Raw genomic sequence first — 27,244 nt, forward strand, 5'->3', positions numbered from 1 at the left:
AATACTTTACATATACATTTATTTATTTTTATTATTTAGCCTTTCTTTTATGATATAAAAGCTATTTTAAAATCTCGGTGGGCCATGGCCCATCCAGGCCACACTCTACCTTCACCACTGCCGGTACAACGCGGATCAGGATCACCCAATATATTCAGCTTGGTGTTGCACTGCTACCATGTAACCAAATTGACGTAGAGGAAAGAGGAACATGTTTAATCTGTGTAAAATATTTCACGGCCAGCTTTGTTGGTCATTCGGCCCATAAGCTTTGGTATAATTCTGATGAAAAAGCACTTCCCGTGAGGTGTATGTCAGCAGAGTAGGAACTTCGCATGCACTGAGCAAATAATAATAAGGTGGAGTAATTTTTTAGTTTCTCATTTGTACTAAGAACTTACCAGATTTGCAGTACTAACCTGCTTGCCTTTCTCAAGAGACGGTGCATCCAAGAAAAGACGATGAAAAAGTTGGGTAATTAAGTCTGGCTAACCTGTCCATGGTAGCAGTTGATGACATCCAACTTGCAGTTGCGAACTTCAGTTCAGTGGCGTCCTACTCGACCTTTCAGACAATGATAGAAAACAAAAAGGCAAATATGGAGAAGTGGGGTATCGATCCCCATACCTCTCGCATGCTAAGCGAGCGCTCTACCATCTGAGCTACATCCCCTTGTGCCGTCAAAGCTGTACATAAGCGTACTTGTAACTTATTGAAAATATGCATAGATCATGGACCCTCCTCAGCTTTGTCTAGCTTAGCCAACTTTATTTCTATGTATAACCTTCCTAGGTAGTCGTAACTTTAGGCTGCGTTCGACAATACTCCACTCTTCTATCACGGAGCGTAGGGGACGGAGCATCATTTAAGCTGCTCCACAAATTGTAATAGGACGTCGCTCCGCTCTGGGACGGAGTTAGGGAACAGAGGGAGTACGAACAGGTTCTTAATCTCTGTATTGTCGCTCCCACGTCCGTCCGCCAATTTAATGACTACCATAATCGATCGCACCTTAAAACAGAGTGCAATAATGATCATCGTAAGAGTACTCCAGTCACTGCAGCAGCGCGTTGGTTCATTAACAGGGGAGCATATGCCCACGTCTGTGTTTCGCTGTTCCAACTAAAACATGGGCACGAAACCAGGCCCAGACGGGCCGGCCGACGCCGACTGCTCAACCACATATATATAATGCATGCGTGTACCTGTCGAGACGTAGCTGCCACAATCTAATGCGTCGTCGTGCATCATCGACGGAGCCGATCTAGAGATCCATCCATCTCTCTCGATCGGCCTATAGCTTTCTTCCGTCCTCCCTGCATATGCATATCACATATGCATGGGTGGCATTGGCATAGGCACTGGCATTGGCATGGCATGGATATTTATATAAGTGGATCGATCGGTCGATCTGCAAGGGCAAGGGAAGGAGGAGGAAACATGACAGATAAAAGGCTCCTGTCAACAGTTGCATGGGGTGTCCACGTCGACCCCTGTAGAGGCTGGCGGCTCGCTTGTTGGGAAGCCGGAAATGGTCCTTCCAGTCCGGATCACCACGCTGTCGCTGTGCATGCATATGCATATGCATATGCTGCTTCATCCCGTGGCGAATCTTGGAAGAAAAGGAAGGAAGGGCTCAATGTTAACTGTATGAAGAAAAATGCATTACCTTTTTATTTTTTAGTTCAAATAATATATATTTTTTATGTTAAATATTATTCCCTCTGTCTAAAGTAAGTGACGTAAATTAAATAGTACTCCCTACGTCTGGAAATACTTGTCCTAGAAATGTACAAAATGAATATATCTATAACTAAAATAAGTCTAGATACATCTATTTCTAGGACAAGTATTTCCGGACGGAAGGAGTAAGTCAGTATAATTTTCGTACTAAGACAGCGACATTTATTTTAAGATGAAGAAAATAGTAAATTTTGTTTTTCATTTTTTGAAGGAGGGGCTCAAGTCTTCTGAAGCGCCTCCTAGATTCGCCACTGACTTCATCCATCTATGCTTCCGTCGAGATCGAGTAGGCGTATAAATAAAACACATGATCAGATTACTCGCCCTCTCTCCCTCGCTCTCGCTGCCAGCATGTTTCCTCCTTGGGAAAATGAGGTGCACTGTACTGTCAACTGCAGCTGAGCCCCGCATTTTTTTAGGTTTCGGTCGTGGGGCTAGGCCAGGCCCATCCTACGGATCAACAGAAATGGGCCCCCGCGGCTGGGATCACCGGCCGGGGCCCAGATGGTAGATGTCCGGAGATGCGCCCAACGCGCGCCGCATGTGTTTCGGCTGCGACCACGACGGCTCGATCGATCCGGCCGGTCGGGGGCGCTACACTTTTGCGGTCCGAGGAGAATGCCGAGGGATCGATCCATGGGTTGCTGCATGGCATGACAAGCTCACGAGTCCATCCATACTGGATGGGGTCCTGCACTTTTATGGACACACATGGGAAGGCCGTCATAAAGCGCCACCGCATGAATGATCACGCCATGCCACGCAATTATGCGTCCTGCATGCGCTTCGCCTCTGCCTAGGGTACCTTGTCGAGAGTTACCGAGAGATTATACACGAAATGGGCATCCGTGAGAATCTGACAGCAAGGCCTGCAGACAGATCTATAGATTTGATCAGTTGGGAGGTGCGTGCGCCTAATCTTATGATTGACGAAAGCAATTCCATGCAGGTGGTTCGTTACCGGACGAGACCTTTCCATGACGAGAGGGTACTGGTATTTTGTCCCCTTTCTTTTCTTGACAAACAAGGGAGGTCCGGGGACATGGATTGGCCAAGGACGAATGCGCGTCCTTACAAAACCACATATATTCAAACTTAAATTCAAAATAATGCATAAATTTATGGAAAGCATATACTTCTCAAAGTGATGATATTGTGCATTGCTTATACCTTTTGTCAAAGTTTTGATCTGGAGTTACCGAGAGATTAGAGCATCTTCAACACGTTGCACGCGTAAAAAACACTTTATAACGTTAAAATAATTGATTTTTACACGCAGGCGAGCGCTGGCTTCAGCGTCAGCTGAAAACTATAGCGCGCGGGAGCCATACTAGCAGAAGCTGCAAACTAAGGGTACACGCAAACAAGACAAACAATATATACACTCCAAACAAAACCAAGAAAATCAAACACATATATAGTTCATAAATAAAAACTACTCCTCATCGATAGTTCATCGTAGATAAAAACATACATAATAAAAAATAATAAAAACTACTCCTCGTCGTTTTCCTCCGATGCGCTCGTGTCCAACTCCTCCATCCTGATGAAGTCCTTAGCCCACCGATCATCATCGGAGGACCAAGTCGACGCTTCCTTGAGCTCCATGTTGAAGAGTGCGGCTTGCTTCCGCGTACGCCTGTCCTCACGGTAGGCGGCTCGCTTCGCCCTCCTCTCCGCCTTCCTTTGCGCGAAGAATGCGCGTTCGTCGAGGACGTCATGCAGGAACTCTTGGCGCCACGCCGCCATGGCATGTTCGTCCATCTCAGCGATGCCCAGGCGGCGGTCCCACCTCCGGTTCTGGCGACGGTCCTCTTCGATGACAACCCGCGGAGGAGGCGCGAGCCGCTGCGCCCACTCCCTTGTCATCACCTCGGGGAAATCCATGTCCCTGCGAGGCCGGTTGAGGCACCACGCCGCCGGATCGTACGCGCGGACGGCGTCGTCTACGGTGTCGAACATGCCGAGGCCGAGGCGCATGTCGTCAGAGCGAATCTCGGCGTAGAAGATGCCGGAGGTCCCTTCGCGGACACCACGGTAGACCGAAGTTCCCCGATGGCGCGGCGGCAGCGAGGCGAGCAGAGACGAGAACGAACGGCGGAGAAAACAGTGGAAGGGAGCATGGCAAGGCTCAGAGCGGTGGAAAGACGTGTGAAAGGGTGCTCAATTTATAAAGCGTATCGAACACCATGCGCCAAAACTAGTGCTCGCCGGGTGGCTTTTTCACGCACGAGCAATTTTTTCGTGCGAGCCGGAATCTCTCGCGTTCGCTGGAGCGCGCGAAATCACTCCACACGTGTTAAAACCAAAGTTTTCCGAGTGCATTTTTTTACCGTGGTTGTTGGAAATGCTCTTATACGTGAAATGGGCATCCACGAGGATCTGACAGCAAGGCCTACGGACAGATGTAGATTTGATCAGTTGGGAGGTGCGTGCGCCTGATCTTATGATTGACGAAAGCAATTCCATTGTTTGCTCGCAGGTGGTTTGTTACCGGACGAGACCTTTCCATGACAAGGGGGTGCTGGTATTTTGTCCCCTTTCTTTTCTTGACAAACAAGGGAGGTTGGTGAGCTGGAAACGGGAATTTTGCCTGCTTCAGTTGTTTTCGCTGACATGGATTTTCCAAGGAGGAATGCACGTCCCTACAAAACCACATATGTTCAAACACAAATTAAAAATAATAGTCTTGCTTATCACATACTTTTTAAAGTGATGATATTACGCATCGATTATATTTTTTGTCGAAGTTTGGATCTATATGTTGTTTTTAATATAAAAAAGGAAAGATTACGAGTATAACTTCTTTCTAGATGATTTTGGTAATTAACAATAACAGATAGTTCATTGAACTAATGAGTCCTCAAGTATATTTCAAGAAACAATTAATGAATGAATTGACTAGAAATTATGAGAAAGATCCCCTAAATGCAAGAAACACCTATAGACAAGAGCGTAAAGACTTTACATTTCATTTTATGTGAGAAAATCACATTTGAGTCCATAGAAAAGGCAATGCTATTAAAAAGGGATGAGGTACTGATAATGATCTGGTTGCTCCAGCGCTTAGATATATGCCACCAGAAACCCCAGTCAAACTCTCACAAAAATATTATGTCCAAAACTCAAACTACCAAATTCGGTGACACCAACAAATTTCATTATCGTCCCATAGAGTTTTTCTTAGACAGAAGCCAAGTCAAACCCTAGCACCACGGTACTACCAAGATTCGCTTCGGTAAAGCCGAAGAACAGTTGCTAACTTGTTGGAATCTAATTGTTAAAATTCAGAATTTTCGAGTTTTACTTTTCTGTGCCACCGAGACACGGGAAGTGCTTAGGCCAACCGAATCAGTCTCACTGAGTTGTTATCCTTCGGTCTTATCGAGAACCCAAAAGTTAGGACATTTTGGATTAGTCGGTAGAACCGAGTTTTTACTTTGGTTTCATCGAATTGGGCAATAATGTTGTAACAGTTGGAGTTTTGGAGATGGCTATAAATACCACCCTCCCTCTTTCTTTCATTGAGAGAGCCCTCAGAACATTTTCACACTTCCACCATTTATTTTCTGAAAGAGAACCACCTCTACTCATGTGTCGAGACCAAGATATTCCAATCCAACCATATGAATCTTGATTTCTAGCCTCCCCAAGTTGCTTTCCACCCAATCATCCTCTTCTACCAAGCCAAATTATGCGAGACAACGATTGAGTGTTGAGGAGACTATCTTTTGAAGCACAAGAGCAAGGAGTTCATCATCCATACACCATGCATTACCTTTTGGAGAGTGGTGTCTCCTAAACCATTAGATCGGAGAGTAGTACAAAGCTATAGTAATCACGCATAAGGAATTTAGAGAAGACTCAGTATATTTTCATGAATAATACGATAAAAACAAAACCCATAATTCATCGGATCCCAACAAACACACCACAAAGAGGATTACATCGAATAGATCACCATGCGAATCGTGGTGTACTTTGTATGGAAGAACGTAGACAAAGATATAGCCATCTAGGTACTAGCTATGCACCCATAGGTTTGTGGTAGACTAATCACACATCACCATGGGAGCAGCAAGGTTGATGTAGAGACCCTCCGTGATTGACCCCCGTCCAACAAGGCACCGGAACAAGGCTCCAGATAGTATCACGGAGAAGTAGAGACTTGCGACGGCCGAAAAAGCATTTCGGGTGGCTCTGTGGTGTTTTCCTGATTTTAGAGGATTTATAGAGGCGAAGTTAGGTAAGGAAACGCTAGGGGTGGTCCCAAGCCATGAGGGCGCGTCCTATTGGCTTGGCACCACCTCGTGTGGTGTCTGGCCTCCTTCTGAAGCTTCTAGGTCTTATTTTTTTCAGAAAAAATCATCAAAAAGTTTTGTTGCATTTGAACTATATTTGGTACCGATTTTCTAAAAAGCCAAAAACACGCAGAAAAGAGCAATTCACACTAGGCACTGGGTTAATAGGTTAGTTTCCAAAAATGACATAAAACAACATAAGAATGCATATAAAGCATCCAAGAATGATAATATAATAGCATGGGACAATAGAAAATTATAGATATGTTGAACACATAATAGAATCCCCAAACTTAATTCCTGCTCGTCCTCGAGTAGGTAAATGATAAAGACAAAATATTTGATGTGACATGCTACCGAACATGTATTATTTTTCATGTATGATCATTGAGAAACAATGAATTAATAAACATTAACATAATAATATCCATAAACATAAGTAACACAATCATCAACTTTCAAAATATACAATCCCTAAAGAATGTTTACTCCCCAATCATTTTATCATAGTAGCATGGCATGGCTCCGTCTTCACCACATAAATAGAAATTTCAAGCACCATGGTGTTAAACCAAGCAATTGGATCGTACTTTTAACGTGCTTGAACAATTTAGACCTAACTCAATACATGAGCGTGAACCATGTACATAGCATATGGTTGGAATACAATATGGTGCTAGGTGTTAAGGGAGTAAAATGGAGAAGAAAGGCTCACAACAACTAGGAGGAGCAACGGGCTATGGAGATGCCCATCAATCATTATCAATGCAAGGAGTAGGGATTGCCATGCAATGGATCGATGCACTAGAGCTATAGGTGTATGAAATCTCAACAATAGCTAAGTGGGTGTCCATCAAACTTGATTACTCATGAAGACCACAAGCATTTGAGGAAGCCCATCATCGGAATATACAAGCCAAGTTCTATAATGAAAAGTTCCCACTAGCATATGAACATGACAAAACATGAGACTCTTTATATGAAAACATGGGGCCTTCACTAAGCACAAGTGTGGAAAAAGAGGTAGTAGCATTGTCCCTTCTCTCTTTTCTCTCATTTATTCTATTTTTCCTTTTTTCTTCTTTTTTTTCCTTTTTTATTTTTTGTACGGAGTCTCATGCCGACTTGTGGGGGAACCATAGTCTCCATCATCCTTTTCTCATTGAGGTAGTGCTCCAATAATGATGAACATGATACTTCTATCTACTTACAACTCGATATGAAACACTACTAAACAAGATGTCTCTATATGAATGCCTCTCGCAGTGTACCATGATGTGTAATGATGTAGCATAACATGTAAATAATGATGCACGCTCGCTTTTGACATGAATACTATGTGAGGTACATGATCATGCAAAGCAATAAGATGGTGAACACACAAGTCATGTGATGTAACGGTGGAAGTTGCATGGCAATATATCACTGAATGGCTATGGAAGTGCCATGATAGGTAGGCATGGTGGCTATTTTGAGGAAGATATAAGGTGGCTTATGTGTGCTAGAGCATGTCATATCATGGGGTTCGGATGCACCACGAATGGGCAATGCATGATACCGAAGAGGATAACAAATATGGAAAGGTGAGTGTGCGTACATCCATGGATTCACATTAGTCCTAAAGAACTCATATACTTATTGCAAAGCCCTATTAGCTCTCTCTAAGAAAAGTACTACTACATGCCCCTAGGGAGGAGGATGGTAGGACTGAACCATCGCGTGCCCCCGACCTGAACAACACTAGGATTTCAACAAGGAATAAGAATGCTCACACATCACCACCATGCCATATCCAATATTTAGATGACCAACAAGTAAAACCCTTTATATATAGATATTTCTACTAACCAACAACCATGTACTCACTCCTTTCATATTACAACATCAATATCATTAACCCACATTTTTTCTTTTATGTACTAGATGAAAGTTTTTATTATATCCTCCTTGAATACCTATCCTTTTTGGACTAGTATTATAACCCATGAAAATTATCGTTACTCCCCATTAGACTCTCAAAAAATATAAGTGAAGAGCGAGAGTGCAATTATTTCTATAAAATCTACATGCCACTGTCCTCTCACACATATAAGTGAAGCACTAGAGCAACTACTTAGCCCAAAATATATAGGTGAAGCAAATAGATTATTCTAACAAACCATGATGAACATGTGTCTCTATAAAATAGGTGTTCCCAGAAAACAATGATTGTGAAAACCTAAAACAAAAGCAAACTATAATACACGACGCTCTATGCAAAATATATATCATGTGATGAATAAAAATATAGCTCCAAGTGACATACCGATGGAATGGAGACGAAAGAGGGAATGCCTTCCGGGGCATCCCCAAGCTTAGACGCTTGAGTCTTCCTAGGAAATTATATTGGGGTGCCTTGGTAATCCCCAAGCTTAGGATCTTGCCTATCCTTATTCCTTAATCCATCACAATCTCACCCAAAACTTGAAAACTTCAGCACACAAAACTCAACAGAAACCTCATGAGTTCCGTTAGTATAATAGGCAAATCATAAAATTTAGGTACTATTATAAGTTGATTATATTTAATTATTGCATAAGGTATTGTATTATAAATTCTCCATGACTTATAATCTCTGATATAATCCATAGCATCATCAGAACAAGCAAACTGTGCAAACAAAAACAGAATCTGTCTAAAACAGAACAATCTGTAATGATCAGCATTAAAACCATACTTATGTAACTCTGAAAATTCTAAAAAATTATAAAAACCTGGGAAATTTGTATATAAATTATGTGTAATAAATTCAGATCAAAAAGACGTGCCAGTAAAATCACAAAAATTCAGTACTGGACGTTAAAGTTTCTGTTTTTGCACAAGATCAAATCTACTATCATCCGAATCATCCCAAAGGCCTTTCTTGGCACAATAACTAACTAAAATAGAAAAACTGAATAATTAGAGTATAAATAATCATGTGGACCAAAATGAGAGAAAGACGAACACAAAAAAAATATAACTATTAGGTTCCCTCCCAACAAGCGTTATCATTTTACGCCCCTAGCTAGGCATAATGCATAGTATCAAGTGTTGTCATCGTGGACATTCAGTCCATAAGTGGCCATCATGATAGATTCGTAAGGTGGTTTAATTATTTTCCTAGGGAAGTGTTCCATCCTTTTTTAGTGGGAATTGGAATCTTATGTTTCCCTCCTTCATATCAGTAATAGCACCTATAGTTTGTAAGAAAGGTCTACCAAGTATATTTGGATGAGAGGATTGCATTTAATATCAAGAACAATGAAATCTACAAGCACATAATTTCTATTAGCAAGAATAAGCACATAATTTATTCTATCAAAAGGTTTCTTAATAGTAGAATCCGCAAGATGTATGTTAAGGGAACAATCTTGTATATCGGTGAGACCAAGCACATCACAAAGATATTTAGGTACAGTTGAAACACTAGCACAAAGGTCACACAAAGCATTACATTCATACTCTTTAATATTAATTTTAGTAGTAGGTTCCCATTTGTCATGCAATTTTCTAGGAATAGGAACTTCTAGTTTAAGTTTCTCCTCGGGAGCTTTTATCATTGCTTCTACGGTATGTTTAGTAAAAGCTTTATTTTGTTCATAGGAATTGGTGAGCTAGTTGTCAATTGCAACAAGGAAATACATTCTACTAAAGAAAAAGTCTCATAATTATTTTAATCCAAAATAGTGGGCACATCACTAGTTAAAGTTTTCACCTCTCCAAACCCACTTTTTCATTTTTATCAATAAGATCATCGCCCTCCGAACAAATAGGACGCGTTCTAGCTAAAGTTGACTAATCTCAAGTCACTTTATCATAAATTTTCAGATTATTAAATAAAGATTCAATAGGAGAAACATCAATCATTTTAATATCTTCATCATGATTACCAATAGGGAAAGATTCCGGTTTAGCCGCCATCCTATTTACTAGAGTGTATTGCTTATATGAAATCTTTCCTAGCAATTCTTTGGTTTAAGAAGATTGTGATTGGAGATTAGATACCTTTGGATTGACTTCATCCAGTTGTTTACTAATAGCATCAAGTAGAGTAGAATGTTCCTTAATATCCTTAACAAAAACTTATTATGCTCATACTGTTTAGTCATGAAGTAATTCATGGAACTTTCAATTCAGCCATCCTTTGATAATAATAGATATTATAAAATTTACAGTTTGCCCGCTCTCCGCTAACTACTTTCTGCTTGATATTGAAAAAATTTAGCCACAAGTTTAAGTGTGGTTGGACCCACAGAAAGACCTCACAAATGATAGTGAAGGCCGAGATGTGCAAGAAAGAGTTCGGAGGGGGATCATGAAAATCTAAACCATAGAAAACATCAAACCCCTTACAAAGGGGTGGAGCAGGAAGCCAAGTCCCCAGATGAAGTTAGGGATGAACACCACCCTCTCGCCTTGCTTCGGTGTGGGGATGACTTGGCCCTTCTCTGGAGCGTGATGAACTTCATTGGCCGACAGATAGCCAGCGCGCTTCAGCTCCTGGATGTCGTTGTCGGTGACGCAGGAGGCCTCCCACTTGCCCTTGGAAACCAGAACCGGTCATGGCCGAACTAGGGGAGTGGTTTGAGGAGATTGGAGGGAAGATTGAATCTCGGCGCTTAGAGCTCACAAGATTGGGAAGACGATGGCAATGTGAGATCGGAGAAGCGTGTGGAGGCTGTCGTGGGTGTTTCTCTTTTATAAGTTGTTGTAATACCAAGAGCCCCTTTACTGCGCTGCACACCTAGCCACTTCCCGATAAAATCATGCACTTATGCGCGCGTAGGATGGACCAAATCATGAGCCATATCCCTTAAAAACGAGGCACAATCTCCATATTAATGGGATGTGCCAATCAAGGAACTGTCTCGAACCACAACTCGAGTTTTTGTAACTAGTTAGGGGTTGTGACCGGCCGCAACCTTCGCTAAAAAGTTGTCAGACAAAGGCACTGTTCATACTCGAGCGGTTGGCCTTTGATAACCCACAAGTATGGGGGATCACGTTAGTCTTCACGGGTACTATTTTACCCTAATTTTATTGATTCGACACAAGGGGAGCCAAAGAAATATTTATTGGCTATAACATTTGAGTTGTCAGTTCAATCGCACCTGGGATATCTCTCTACGACAAGGATTTAACGGCACGGTAAATGATAATGGTAACAGTAGTAGTGATAGCAGAAATTTTGGTAATGGTAGTAACAGTAGTAACGGTAGCAATTGATTAGCACGTGTGATAGTAGAAGCAATAGTAGTAACTTATCAAGATTCAGTACATGTAAAGTGTACACATGTGGATCAGTGATAGATAATAATTTAGATGACATTGATCATGTAACAGTTACACACTAGGGCAACACAGAACTTGCTCCAATTCGTTAATATAATGTAGGGATGTATTCTGTATATAGTCATACGTGCTTGCAATAAGAACTTGCATGACATCTTTTGTACTATCCTTCCATGGCAGCAGGGTCCTATTGGAAACTAAGGGATATTAAGGCCTCATTTTAATAGAGAACTAGAACAAAGCATTAACACACAGTGAATATATGAAATCCTGAAACTACGACAATCACCCGAAAGAATCCCAATTATTGTCACCTTGGGGTATGCGGATCAAGACACATAATAGGTAACTACAACTTGCAAGATATGATCCAAATCACTCTCATATTCATCAAAACATAATAGGTTCAGATCGAAAATCATGGCAATCACGCCCTAGTGACAAGCATTAAGCATAGCAAAGTCATAATAACATCAATCTCAGAACATAGTGGACACTAGGGATCAAGCCCTATCAAACTTAACTCGATTACATGATCAATCTCATCCAATCCCACGTTGTCCAGCATGCCTACAAAGGAATTACTCACTCCCGGTGGTGAGAATCATGGCGGTGTTGATGAAGAAGGGTTGGTGATGATGACGGTGACGAATCCATGATGATAATTTAAGTATCATATCCAATCATGGCAATACATAATGAACTAGCAAGCAATAATAAAATATCTCACATGCCAACAATTTTTCAATACAATTACGATATAATATGGTGACATGGTATCTCGCTAGCCCTTTTTGAGACCGCAAAACATAAATGCAGAGCACCTTTGAGATTCAAGCAGTGACTAAATATTATAATTTAGAATAGAAAACATTCTAGTCATACTCATACCCTATATTGGCTAGACTCAATGCATAAAAATGACAATAGTGCTCTCCAGCCGGTGTTGTAAGTAAGAGGGTGATGACTCAACATAAAAGTAAATAGATAGGCCCTTCGCGGGGGGAAGCATTGATTCACAAAGGGGCGAGAGCTCAAGTTTTTAAAGCAGGATTGAAATTATGGTTTTGAGTGGTGTTCTTTACTGCTAACAAGAATTGTAAAGTTTTACTCCCATCCACCATCCATACACAACCATGGCTAGGCGAATTCACGGGTGCTATCCAACATATCAACTTCCCCAAGGAGTTTTATTTTAATTTAATTTTGATTAAACAAGACTGGGCATCCTCGTTACCAACATCTCTCGTGCAATGACGGCGAATAAATGCCCGTTGTGAGAGTACCTTACTTGGCATGGAAGATACTGATTGCCCTGTCGCTCCATGAGTGGTACGAGTGCACAAAACAGATGCTTGCTTGAATATTAGAGGTGGCACATCCGAAATTACTTGGAACGGCAGGGTAATACCACATATAGGTAGGTACGGTGGACTCACGTGGAATAACTTGGTTTTAAGGATATTGGATGCACAAGAAGCATTCCCGCTTAGTACAAGTGAAGGCTAGCAAAAGACTGGGAAGCGACCAGTTAGAGAGCAACAACGGTCATGAACATGCACTGAAAATAACCAACTTTGGACAAAGCATGAGTAGGATATAAACACTGTGAGTTTAAATATCATGAAGGTTGTATTGGTGTTTTGAATGAACTACATGTTTGCACATGGGCCAAGTCAAACCACTCAAATTACTCAAAGAAAAATACCATACTACCATATCACACCATAATCATTTTAATGCAGGTTGGCACACAAGGTAAATCATTATCAACTCTTAGCTATTTAAGCATGACATGAAAAACTATGATCTCTAATTGCCATCACAAACATGTTTACTCATGATATAGTGAATCAAGATCGAACGAGCCAACATATTTACAAAAATGAAAAACAAGAATAGTTCATACCCATTTCCTTTGCAACGATCACGTCATCAGACACCGTCATTATTGCCTTTCACTTGCACGACCGAATGATATGATAATAATAAAAGTGTAGTGGTGCCGTGGACTAAGCTGGAATCTGCAGGGTAGTTTCAAATAAAGGGGAAGACATGGTAATGTTGGCTCTTCATTAGATTAACAACAAGGAAATATAAGAGCCACTCATCATTTTCATCATGGTCTTCCCTTTTCATGAGTCAACAAAAAGGAAAATAAACTCAAAGAAGCACACTGAAATATTTATGGACCTTTTGTTTTTCTTAAGTAAGCAAAATAAACTAAGGCAAAACAAGAACGAGAAGCTCCCGACAAGCAAAAGGAAATTTTCTTTGGGTTTTATTTTAATGCTACCACTAATTGAAAGGGGAAAAAAGCGAGAAATATTTTTTGATTTTCTAAAGTTTTTCAAATAGGCAAGAAGAAATAGGAAATATAAAGCTAACATGGATATACAATGAAAGAGGATGAACACCAACAATTTATATGAAGTGTGTGAGCATGAATTTAATGTCGGTGGGAAATACCTACTCCCTGAAGCTTAAGCTTTTGCCTCGCTTGGTAATCACCACTGGTAGTTTGGGAAGTAGTTGAGGTGATAGTGTGAGATTGATAGAAGAGGTGTCTAGGGGGGCGGGTGAATATACTACTTGCATAAATTAAAATCCTAGCCTTTCCCAATATAATGGTTGGCAGATTTTAGCGATTCTAACAAGACTAGTGCACCCTACACATGCTAGTCAACAAATATGACAGCGGAAAGTAAAGACTTTGCACATGTAGTAAGGAGTAGAGTTTAGGAAGATCAAACGCGAAGAAGTTGACACAGTGATTTTTGGCATGGTTCTGATAGGTGGCGCTATCGTATGTCCATGTTAGTGGAGACTTCAACACATGGAGCATAACGACTGCGAGAGTCCACAGGGGGCTCCACCCACAAGGGGTCCACGAAGAAGCAGCCTTGTCTATTCCACCACGGCTTTCGTCCACACACGACTAGCCTCACTTATGATAGATCTTCACGAAGTAGGCGATCTACTTGCCCTTACAAACATCTTGATTCAACTCCACAATACGAAGTAGGAGGCTCCCAAGGGACATCTAACCAATCTAGGAGGCACCACCCTCCAAAAAGTAATAGATGTGGTAGAACGATGAACTCCTTGCTCTTGTGCTTCAAAAGATAGTCTACTCAACACTCAATCACCCTCTCACAGATTTGGCATGGGTAGGAGATATTGATCTTATGGAGATAAACTTGGGGATGCTCGAAATCAAGGTTCAAATGGTTGGAATGGAATCTCTTGGTCTCAACACATGAGTAGGTGGCTCTCTCTCAGAAAAATGGATGTGGCAAGTGTAAGTATGTTCTGAGTGCTTCCTCTACGAATGAGAGGTAGGTGGAGGGGTATATATAGGCATCCCCCAAAATCCAACAGCTACAACATTATTGCCAACTCGGTGACACCGAAATGAATCTCGGTGGTACCGAGTTGCATTAAATGTGGCAACTTTTGAATTCTCAGTGAGACCGATATATGAATCTCGGTGGTACCGATAGGATGACCTAGACTGGTTTCCAAAACTCGGTTAGACCAATTTCAAACTCAGAAATTCCGAAACTTGAAATCATCTCAACAGAATGTTGGTCACCAAATCTCGGTGGCTCCGATAAGAATGTTGGTTGTACCGAGATGGTGGGTTTGACATAGGATCTGTCTAAGTGTAAAATCGGTATGGCCGAGTGTAAATTGTTTGTGGCACCGATTTTGCTGGTTTGGGTTTGGACAAAGATATTTTGTGGGATAATGACTAGGTATTTTTGGTGGCTACCTTTAAGCACTTGAGCAACCAATTCATCATAATACCTCATCCCCTTTTAATAGTATTGTATTTCTTATGGACTCAAAGTGATTTCTCACAAAGTATAAAATGAAGAGCCTTCTTTCTTGAAGCTTGAGAAAATCCTATTCCTTTCCTTGCATCAAGTGGTTTATCCTCACAATCCTATAGCCAAACTCTGTGTGGACTAAATATGAAATATACTAGGTAAAAGTGTTAGTCCAATAGACAATGTATGTTGTCATGAATTATCAAAACCACCAAGGGAGCATATGTGCTCTCAATCTTCCCCTTTTTGGTAATTGATGACAACATACAATCAACGCTTCAAATAAAGGTAAGCATTAGAATATGACAACTTTGAAGGATACATGACTAGTACAAGCTCCCCCTAAATGTGTGCAATCCCTTTTAAAGGATAGTTGCTTTGGACTGCAAGGGCACACACATGGTAGAAGGACAAGACAAGTCATATAAATCTTGGATATATGCATCAAAATGTGAATGAAGAACTTCCATGTTCAACACTCACTCTTGCAAACAATATGTTGAAGAGACAAGAGATCATCATGAACAAGGATATGGTGCATATACTTACCTTGAGGTTCTTGAGCGTCTTAGCAGTAGGAGTACACTTGGGAAAACAAATGTTATATAAAACATGAGTACTCTAATGTGAGGATGCAAAGAGCTTCAAAAGTACGAAGATATTGAAGACATATGAGAAATATGATTTGATGATAGATATGTCTCCAAAAGAATTTAGAACTTTTCTCCCCTAAGGATGAATAAGTAAGATTGCCTCTCCCCTTGAATCATAGCATGTAGATATTGGGAGTAGGTAGGGTAAGACAAGTTCAATCTCTCATCGGTTTTATCTTTGGATTGACCAAATATGTATAGTGAAAAACAAATATATCTCAAACAATTTTAGCTCTCTCCCCCTTAATATGTAAGGTTTGATACATCTCCCGTGAGGTAGATATTCGCTTAGGTAGACCTTCCTTTAGGAACATATATCTCCCCCTTTTGTGTAAGCTTATTGGCGATATTTCTCCTCCTTTATATAAGCTTATTGGAAGCTTTGATATTTCTCCCCCTTTGGCATTAATTTCCTAAAAGGTCAAAGGGTAAGGGCTCATTGAGAGAAAGGGATCCTTGATACTTCTCTCTTTGATAAGGGTTCCTTGAAATTGTCTTCTATCCCCCTTAAGAATATATAAGAGTTCCTTGAACTATCTCCCCCTAGGTTAGGGATCCTAGATGATTCTCCCTCCTATATTGTGGGATCATTGAGGGTTTCTCCCCTAGAAAATAATGTAATTGGATTTTGTTTCCAAAAAAGTTCAAGAAAATCTTAAAAGTAAATGAAACTTGGGATTATTGATGATCTTTCTCCCTCTAAGGCAAAAGTCCAGAAGATATCAGAAAATCAAAGGCAGTAATAATTTTCGGAGTCGCCGAGGTAAAAAGGTTCAGTAGAACCGAGAATGATAGCAAGCCTCTAGGAGAAACTGGTTGGACCGAGTTTCCTAGATCGGTGAAACCGATTTGCAATGAATATCAACTCCTAAACTTAAAATAGGCAGATAATAATCTAAAGATTGTTATAAGATACCAATTACGAAAGAAAACATAGAATAGCACCAAATAATAAGTTTTTTTTAAATATACATACATATAGATGAGAGTTGAATGGTTCCAAGAAAGTACGCTTTGAAAAATGTGAAACATACAGGAAAATCCATCTAGATGTAGGGCGTTGACTAGGTCACCTATATTAGAGTATTTGACTTGAGGAGTCAAGAAAGAATGCTTGATAATAGGTCATACTCATCTTTAAGCGCGAAATGGGGTTACCATTTTTCGATTAAGTTTTTTAATGTCTTCATATCACTTGAGTTACTTTACCTCATTAATTGGTGTAAAGCTTTATCAAGGATATGAGTACATACCTTCAAATGATGTTGATGATGTGGAATGTAGGTGAACTTGTCGTGGATGCTCAATGTTGATGAAGGTCATCCTGAGTTGGGAGCTATCCTTGTCGTTTTGGTCCACTTTTCACCTATAATGGTTAGTCATGCAAGGAAGAACATAATATATCTAAATGACATGAGTGAATTTCATCATATTATAATTGTCAAGTGATGACCCACAAGTATAGGGGATCAATCGTAGTCCTTTCGATAAGTAAGAGTGTCGAACCCAACGAGGAGCAGAAGGCTCTGATAAACGGATTTCAGCAAGGTAATAACTGCAAGCACTGAAAGTAGCGGTAACAAGTGATTGTGTAGCGAGGTGAAACGTAGCAAGCAAAGAGTAACAAGTAACAAGTAGTAGCAATGGTGCAACAAGTGGCCCAATCCCTTTTGTAGCAAGGGACAAGCCTGAACAAAGTCTTATAGGAGGAAAAACGCTCCCGAGGACACACGGGAATTTCTGTCATGCTAGTTTCATCATGTTCATATGATTCGCGTTCGTTACTTTGATAGTTTGATATGTGGATGGACCGGCGCTTGGGTACTTCCCTTACTTGGACAAGAATCCCACTTATGATTAACCTCTCTCGCAAGCATCCGCAACTACAAAAGAAGAATTAAGACAAACTCTAACCATAGCATTAAACTAGTGGATCCAAATCAGCCCCTCACGAAGCAACGCATAGACTAGGGTTTAAGCTTCTGTCACTCCAGCAACCCACCATCTACTTACTACTTCCCAATGCATTCCTCTAGGCCCAAATATGGTGAAGTGTTATGTAGTCGACGTTCACATAACACCACTAGAGGAAAAACAACATACATCATATAAAAATACCGAACGAATATCAAATTCACAAGACTATTATCAGCATGACTTATCCCATGTCCTCAGGAACAAAAGTAACTACTCACAAGACATAATCATAATCATGACCAGAGGTGTAATGAATAGCATCAAAGATCTGAACATAAACTCTTCCACCAAATAATCCAACAAGCATCAACTACAAAGAGTAATCAACACTACTAGCAACCTTACAAGTACCAATTGGAGTCGTGAGACGAAGATTGGTTACAAGAGATGAACTATGGATTGGAGAGGAGATGGTGCTGATGAAGATGTTGATGAAGATGCCTCCCCTCCAAGAGAGGAGTGTTGGCGATGACGATCGCGACGATTCCCCCCCCCCCCGGGAGGGAAATTTCCCCGACAGGATCGTCCTGCCGGAGCTCTAGATTGGATCTGCTCAAGTTCCTCCTCGTGGCGGCGGCGAAACCACGAAAAAGCTCCCGTATGATTTTTTTTCCAGGTCAGGACGCATCATATAGCAAAAGAGGGGGGCTAGTGGGCCTTCAGATAGCCCACAAGCCTGCCCTGCGCCACCAGGGGGGTGGTGGCGGTGGGCAAGCTTGTGGGGCCCTGGTGGCCCCCCTCCGGTAGTTCTTTCGCCCAGTATTTTTAATATATTCTAGAAAAAATCCACGTAAATTTTCAGGGCATTTGGAGATGTGCAGAATAGTGGACTAGGATTTGCTCCTTTTCCAGTCCAGAATTCCAGCTGCGTGAATTCTCCCTGTTCAAATAAACCTTGCAAAATAAGAGAGAAAAGGCATAAATATGGTATCACAAGTAATATAACAGCCCAAAACACAATAAATATCAACATGAAAGCATGATGCAAAATGGACGTATCATCAAGCATATGATTTTGTTGTCTTCTTCCTCCATCTCCGAAGAAGGGGTTGTTGATACTTGGTTATGTCAAGATTGCTTTTGATGAGAGTTAATGACAATCTTATGGAGTGTATTTCTTCCAAGTACCTACAAAAGTATTAGATGCAATACAAGAGAGCATGGTTTTGCAAAATATAAGATAGTATCATATCAATGGCATCAAGGAATTGTCAATCAAGCTCATGCCCTTGCATGCATCCGAGTGAGTCTAGCTCAAGTTTGAAGCATCAATGATGTTCAACTCACTCTCAAATGACAAAATACTTTCTCATCAAGTGGTTTGGTAAAGATATTAGCTAATTGTTTGTCGGTACAAACATGCTTAAGATCTATATCTCCTTTACCAACATGATCATGAATGAAATGATGCCACACTTGAATATCTTTTGTTCGAGAATGTTGCACATGATTATATGCAATTTTAATAGAACTTTCATTGTCACACGATAATGGAATGTTTCTAACTTGAATGCCATAATCCTTAAGAGTTTGAGTCATCCATAGTAATTGCGCACAACATGATTCGACGGCTATATATTCAGCTTCGGCAGTAGATAAAGATACTGAGTTTTGTTTCTTGGATGGCCAAGACACACGAGATCTCCTAATAAATTGACATGTACCCGAGGTGGATTTTCTATCAACCTTGTCTCCCGCATAGTCCGAGTCAGAATAGCCAACAAGATTAAAAGAAAATCCCTTGGGATACCATATGCCAAAGTTTGGTGTATGTATTAGGTATTTCATGATTCTTTTAACAACCAATAGATGACACTCTTTAGGTGCCACTTGGTCTCAGGCACACATGCAAACACTCAACATGATAACAAGACGGGAGGCACATAGATATAGCAATGAACCGATCATTGATCGACAAACTCTTTGATCAACCAGTTTGTCCTCCTGAGTGAGGTTAGTATGTCCACTAGTAGGCACGGGGGTTCTCATACCATTGCATTCTTGCATATTGAACTTCCTTATTAAGTCTTTGGTGCACTTGGTTTGAGAGATAAACATACCTTCTCACGATTGTTAGATTTGCAATCCAAGGAAAAATTTCAGCTTGCACATCATTGACATCTCATATTTCTCTGACATCAATCTTCTAAATTTCTCACTAAAATGTGGGTTAGTAGAACCAAAGATAATATCATCCACATATATTTGGCACACAAATAGTTCTCCATTAACTCTTTTAGTGAATAAGGTTGCATCATTTTTTCCAATCTCAAAACCCTTTTCAATGAGAAACTTCATTACACATTTGTACCAAGTTCTAGGGGCTTGTTTAAGACCATATAAAGTTTGCAAAGTTTATTAACATGATTAGGTTTCTTGGGGTTCACAAATCCAGGAGGTTGTTTGACATAAAACTCCTCCTCAGTTTCACCATTAGAAAAGAAATTTTTATATCCATTTGGTAAAGAGTAATATCATGGTGATTGGCATAAGCGAGAAGAATGCGAATGGATTTAAGTCTAGCAAACGGGGCATAAGTCTCACCGTAGTCCATACCTTCGACTTGCGTGTATCCTTGGGCTATGAGACGCGCCTTGTTGCATAGAGATTTTCCATCTTCATCTTGCTTGTTCCGAAACACCCATCTTGTACCGATGATGTTGTGATCGTCTTCGGGCTTTTCAACAAGTGTCCAGACTTGATTCCTCTCGAATTTTTGTAGCTCTTCGTGCATGGCATTCACCCAATCCCGGTCTTGAAGTTTTCTTCTACCTTCAAGGGCTCAATGCAATATACAAATGAATAATGCTTGCAAAAGTTAGCTAAACGAGGTTTAGAGCGAGTGATTCTCCCAGCTTGTATGTCACAGAAGATTTGATTCAGCGGATGATCTTTGTCCACTCTTGCTCGAATTCGTGACAACTTCTTCTTGTTGGATGGTGGAGCTTCTTTATCACCATCATCTTGCACGTTGTCATTGACGGTGCCATCTCCTTGAGGTGGTGGTGAGGATGGTTGAGGTGGATCATCATGATGTACTTCTTCCTCTTCTTCATTATGTCATGTACCTCTTGTGGATGCCTCCATATCATTTTGTGGTTCGCCTTGATGTGAAGTAGGAGCTTCCACTTGAATTGATGAAGTACTTTCCTTCACCTTCATGGGACGAATCTTGGATGGCTTATGAAAGTTCCTTATCTCCTACATCATTTGGCAATCGTTGAACTTGCGAACTGTTAGATTCTTCAAACTTCACATCTACCGTCTCTTCAACTTTTCGAGTGAAACCGTTGTAGACATGGTAAGTGTGAGAGTTCGATCTGTAACCAAGTAGGAAACCTTCATGAGATTTAGCAGAAAATTTAGTGCGATGATGCTTATAAAGAATTTATCACTTCGATCTGAATACTCGAAAGTATCCAACTTGAGGTTTGTTACTGGTGAGTAGCTCGTATGTCATTTTACCGAGAAGCTCGTGTAAGTAGAGCTGGTTTATAGCATGGCAAACTGTTTCCACGACTTCTTCCCAAAATGTCTTGACGTCTTGTATTTGTCAAGCATTGTTCTAGCCATATCTATGAGAGTCCGGTTCTTCCTCTCAACAACTACATTTTGTTGAGGTGTGTACGTCGTCGAGAACTCGTGTGAGATACCTTCTTCGTCAAGAAACCTATCCACATTAGTGTTCTTTACCTCCGTTCCATTGTCGCTCCAAACTTTCTTGATCTTCACTTCAAACTGATTTTAGGCTTTCTGAGCGAAGTTCTTGAAGATCTTGTGTACGTGTGACTTATCATCAAGAAAGAATACCCACAGAAATCTGGAAAAATTATCAACAATGACTAAACCATAAGAATTTCCACCGAGGCTCTTGTAAGCATTGGGACCAAAGAGATCCATGTGAAGCAACTCGAGTGGCCTTCTTGTAGTGATGATGTTCTTCATGGGATGACTTCCACCAACTTGCTTTCCGGCTTGAAAAGCACTACAAAGTCTATCTTTGTCAAAGATAACATCTAGAACACCAGGAATATGATCACCTTCAATAAGCCTGTCAAGGTTACACATACCTACATATCCTAACCTTCTATGCCATAACCAACCTTTAGAAGATTTTGCAATAAGACATGTACGGGGTTTGGATTTTTTAGTGAAATTGACAACGTATAGATCACCTCTATGGATACTAGTAAAGACCATGTTATGGTTGTCGCTATGAAACACTTGGCAGTCAAATTTCATAAATAGCACATTGAAACCAAAGTCTGCTAGTCTAGATACGGAAAGAAGATTAAAGCCAAGGGCTTCAACAAGCATGACATTTTGAATAGAACTATCATGAGATATGGTCACCTTACCAAGTCCAAGTACCTTACCCTTGGAGTTGTCTCCAAAATTCACATACCTTCGAGGTCCATGGTTTGGAACACCTCGCCGATCTAGGAGGCACCACCCTCCAAAAGGTAATAGATGTGGTAGAACCATGAACTCCTTGCTCTTGTGCTTCAAAAGATAGTCTCCACAACACTCAGTCACTCTCTCACAGATTTGGCATGGGTAGGAGAGATTGATCTTGTGGAAAGCAACTTGGGGAGGCTAGAAATCAAGTTCAAATGGTTGGAATGGAATCTCTTGATCTCAACACATGAGTAGGTGTCTCTCTCTCAGAAAAATGGATCTCGCAAGTGTAAGTGTGTTCTGAGTGCTTCTTCTATGAATGAGAGGTAGGTGGAGGGGGTATATATAGGTATCCCCCAAAATCCAACCGTTACAACATTATTTCCCAACTTGGTGACACAAAAATGAATCTCGATGGTACCGAGTTGCACTAAATGTGGCAATTTAGAGTTTTGAATGAGACCGATATATGAATTTTGGTAGTACCAATACGATGACCTAGACTGGTTTCCAAAACTCGATAAGACCGATTTCAAACTTAGTAATTTTGAAACTTGAAATCATCTCAACACAATGTTGGTCACAAAATCTTGGTGGCAGTGATAGGAATGTTGGTTGTACCGAGATGGTGGGTTTGGCATAGGATCTGCCTAAGTCTAAAATCGGTATGGCCGAGTGGAAATTGTTGGTGGCACCGATTTTGCTAGTTTGGGTTTGGACAGAGATATTTTGTGGGAGAATAACTGAGTATTTTTGGTGGCTACCTTTAAGCACTTGAGCAACCAATTCATCATAATACCTCATCCCCTTTTAATAGTATTGGCTTTCCTATGGACTCAAAGTGATTTCTTACAAAGTATAAAATGAAGTGTCTTCTTGCTTGACGCTTGAGCCAATCCTATTCCTTTCCTTGCATTAAGGGGCTTCTCCTCACAATCATGTAGCCAAAGCTCTTTGTGGACTAAACCTGAAATATACTAGGTAAAACTGTTAGTCCAAGAGACAATATATGTTGTCATGAATTATCAAAACCACCAAGGGAGCATATGTGCTTTCAGGTAGCTTGTTGAGGCATTCCTGGCTGCCAATTACGCTAGGCGAGCAACCTCTACTGCAGCATTGTACTCACGCACGTCGTTCTCAAGAATGTAGTATCTATGGCAAGCCTGAAAATTAGAGAGGGCAGGCGCAAGCAAAATAATAGGCAATGGCGTGTACTTTTTAAAAATTAAGTTATAGTCATATCCTCTAGCCTGACTTAGAGTAAACTCATGAAAATGCATAGCTTCATAATCTAAATATCTATTGAGAAAAATAGGTTCATTGGATTGAGGTGACGCTCCGAAATGTGTGGCTATACGGGAGGCTAAATTCCTCCATACAAATCTCCATTGCTAGAGTTAGAATGTAAACTTCGAGCAACAATTGCACCAAGGTTATAGAGTTGTTTACTAGTCACCGCAATGTGAATAAGGCTCAAATCAGGTGCACATAACACACTACAATCTTGTTTTCCTACTACGCATTTCCCATTGAAAAGCGCAAAGTAACAAATAGAGAGAAATTGAATGCTTTTAATTCTAGCCCGTGTCACTCCTTTATTTTATCCAACACAGAGGCTTTCGAGGAACATATTATAATTTGTTTGTGATGGTTTCTCAGGTGAACCCCAAAGTGGGAGCTTGCATGCGATAGAAAAATCTTCTAGGCTCATACTAAATCAATCATAAAGTTTAAACAAAACTCTAGAAGTACTAGAGAGATAACAGAATCCATGCACGAATGTATGGGTATGGTTATTATGTTGAACACATTTATCTGCGAGGAAGTCGGTCAGTCTGGTGTTATGAATGAAATGATCAAATTCTTCTTTGATGTATGCATTCCTCATAAACTTTTCGGTTGGCTAACGGCAAGATTTGGCATCAGCCATAACTATCTGATTGGCCAGAGGCTCAATGTAAGCTTGGCGTATTGAGCTTTCGATTGATGAATGTCCTGATGTACGCTTTCTCGAGGAACTTCTCCTGAATAAACGTATCTCCCTAAATAAAATTTCTGATTTTTTGGACCACAAAAATATGTCAATAAAACTTTATGAGAGGGATAGCAACTACTATATGATTACTTAGAAGCTATATCAAGCATTCTTGCTACTTGGAGCTTACAAATTTTGACATCCAAGCTCATTTTATGTAGCACCAAGTGTAGAAATTTATGCCAAATAAAAAACACTAAGGCAAAAACTAATTGGGGAGATGGAGGAGTCACATACCAAGGAGCAATTTCCTCAAAACAGTTTTGGAAAAGTATTCCGAGTACAAAGATCGAAAATTTCAGGTTCTGGAGGAAGAACACGGGAGGGAGCGAGCTAGGAATTGTTTTCTAGAGGTAGAAGATGGTGTGAGCTAAAGGGATAAGCCAGGGGGGCCTGTGCACCCCACAAGCTAACAGGACGCGGCCAGGGGGAGCCCTGTTAGCTTGTGGCCCACAGGTGCATTTCCCTGCTATATTTATGCCAGCGGGAGCCCTATTTATGCCAAAAGAAATATTTATTCCAGAAAAAATCATGTTTAAATTTTACGGCATTGTGAGAGTTATGAGAGTGAATAAGAAGGATATGAACTTAGTTTTTCATTTTTGAAAATTTTAACTATTTTCTTATGGTTTTCTAATAAAGCATCTTTTAAAACATAAAAATTTAAAAATACGAAGTTTAATTCAGTAAATATTGAGACTTCGAATTATCACTCTATAGATTGAATAGCTCTTACTAAAAAACATTTGCCTCGTTTAGACAAGGTCAAAAAAATTGATTACAAACGGGGCCGTTTACTCTAGCTTTGGAGCTCATTTCTAACACATTTTTCATTGCTACGAGTTTCACATCGGAAAATAAACTTTACCTCAAATTTTGGTAAATAAAACATAGTAACATCACACCACAATTTTTGCCTGACTAGCATTCAAAATTGACAAATTTCACATCATCATACAAATATCATCATTACACATTCAAAATAGCATTATTACACATTCAAAATAGCATTATTATACATCATCATACAAATACCACTATTACACATTCAAGTTCAAATTGATAACAGAACCTTAGCACAAATCCTAAAATCTCAAAGTTTATGACTAGCATTCAAAAATCTTAAAATTTGAATTTTCGACTTGCTTCTTGTGTGCCCGGATGGCTTCACCATCTTGCTCCTGGTTTCCCTAAATGGGATAGGGTGCTGAATCAACTTCTTGTTCCTCTTCACTCAGGGTGGTGGGGTTGGAGATGTTGATGGAGCACTTCCCAAGCAAGTGATGACCATTTGTCGGTCATCTACAGGCTCAACAATCCTAAAAGGAACGAGAGCTTCTTCATCGTCCCGTAAGGCTTCAAAACCTTCATAAGCCATGGCTTCAAATTCAGATAATGTTTCAAATGCATTCTCCTCTGCAATTGTTGCAATCTCCTCTGCTGCATTTTTCTCTGCATTTGCTGCTGCCCATCGTTCCTCTTCTCCAAATGATGTATCCATTGCATTTGTACAAGTCCTAGCAATGTGCCCTAGGGTTCCACATTTTTTGCACTTATGCTATTTTGGAACACGACCCTCTTCACCTGCTCTGTACCTGTTTTTTCCTTGGTCTTCCTAGTGGTCTAGTCAGTACAAGAGAATTGAGATCGAACCCTGGATCTACTATGTTCCATTGGTCTTTTCCCAAGAGTGTAGGCACATTGGAAGCATAAGCAGCCCTAAACTTGGAAACAGAGAAATATTCAGATACGTAATGATCTACTTAACCCTCTTCACCCCCAATAACAGTCATGAGATGTAGGGCATGTATGCATGGCTTCCCACGGATCTGCCATTGCCTACATTTGCATTCCCTAGTTGCTAGGTTCACTCGGTACCTCCATTCCCTATCTTTACTATCAATATATGTTACCTCTACCTCGTATGTGGAAGATCGAATGCATTTCATTCCGAGTCCTGTTGCCTTGGCATGCAATGCCTTAATAAGAGATGGTAGCATCAAATGGCCAACATATTGTGTTTCTGCAATTCTTTTGAGAAGAGCCATTTTTATCATGATCATCTGCCTAATCTTATCAAATGCTTGCCACAACATAAGCCCTTTTAGTAACTTGATCTTTGAACTGAAGCACTATGCCAAGTTATTGGTCATATAGTCTACTTTGATGGTTTCATTGAATTTTCTTCTAGACCACAACTTTCCATGATGTGCATCTAGGTACTCCTTCACCAAAGGATTGTGAGCATGCAAAAATCTCAAATGGTGCTCATGCTTCCTCTCACTGCATGTGTATGATGCTGGACATAGATTCTCGTTGTAAATTTTACCTTTGAAATTCTGAGCTAGGTGTCACATACATTCCCTATGCTCAACTCTAGGGAATACAATTTCTACTGCACTCTCCAAACCCTTGCAAGCATGTGTGTGTATAGCTAAACCTGGGGTGTACCTATAACATTGCACAACTGCTGCAGAAACCAGACCCAACTTTCCTCTGACTCTACCTCCAACACACCAAATGCAACTGGGAATAGCCAGTTGTGTCCATGAGCTGCAGAAGGTGCCACTAGCCGACCTCTCCATCTTCCATTCAAAGCAGTTCCATCAATGGCCAAATAGGGCGTGCAATCATCCAGAAACCCCTGCCAACAAGCCTTGAAACAAACAAAAGCCCTCTTGAAGCACTCCTTCTCAAATGACTTTCCTTTTTTCCTTTTATTTTGTATTTAACCGTATGCTTGTCAATCTCTACAACACTCCGTGTACTAGCAGCTTCCACTTGAGCTTTATATGTATAAAGCAACTGAAAGCTCTGATTCCATGAACTATTAATCCTGTCAATGGATATTTCCCTAGCATAAAAAATCATCATGTAAGGAATATCAATCTTGTACTTCTCAAATAGCATTCCATGGAGTGTTGTTGGACCAAGTGCTGGTGTTTGTCTCAACCAATCCAAGATTGCATCTGCCACCCACCTAGTCTT

General features: G+C 40.5%; 1 protein-coding gene and 1 non-coding gene across 2 annotated transcripts; both read right to left on the minus strand.

Moving 5' to 3' along the window:
• Positions 1–599: 599 nt before the first annotated feature.
• On the minus strand, positions 600–672 carry TRNAA-AGC. Its single transcript has one exon. It is a non-coding gene; the product is annotated as a tRNA-Ala (tRNA).
• Positions 673–2,750: 2,078 nt separating this feature from the next.
• LOC123398693 lies at positions 2,751–25,757 on the minus strand. The gene is made up of 3 exons (XM_045093145.1): positions 25,563–25,757; positions 10,419–10,607; positions 2,751–3,873 (listed from the first exon to the last, which is right to left on the minus strand). The coding sequence occupies exons 1-3, from the start codon at positions 25,755–25,757 to the stop codon at positions 3,238–3,240; spliced, it is 1,020 nt and encodes a 339-aa protein (XP_044949080.1). The 3' UTR covers positions 2,751–3,237.
• Positions 25,758–27,244: the final 1,487 nt, after the last annotated feature.

Source organism: Hordeum vulgare, chromosome 1H (assembly GCF_904849725.1).
Source record: "Hordeum vulgare subsp. vulgare chromosome 1H, MorexV3_pseudomolecules_assembly, whole genome shotgun sequence".
Lineage (NCBI taxonomy): Eukaryota > Viridiplantae > Streptophyta > Magnoliopsida > Poales > Poaceae > Hordeum > Hordeum vulgare.

Coding starts and splice junctions, on each gene's coding strand:
- LOC123398693 (XM_045093145.1), bottom strand. CDS start 25,757: ATGGATACATCATTTGGAGAAGAGGAACGATGGGCAGCAGCAAATGCA. Junction 10,608..25,562: donor CTTTTAGGATTGTTGAGCCT/GTAGATGACCGA, acceptor CTGGTTTCCAAG/GGCAAGTGGGAGGCCTCCTG. Junction 3,874..10,418: donor GCTTCCTGCTCCACCCCTTT/GTAAGGGGTTTG, acceptor CACCGCTCTGAG/CCTTGCCATGCTCCCTTCCA.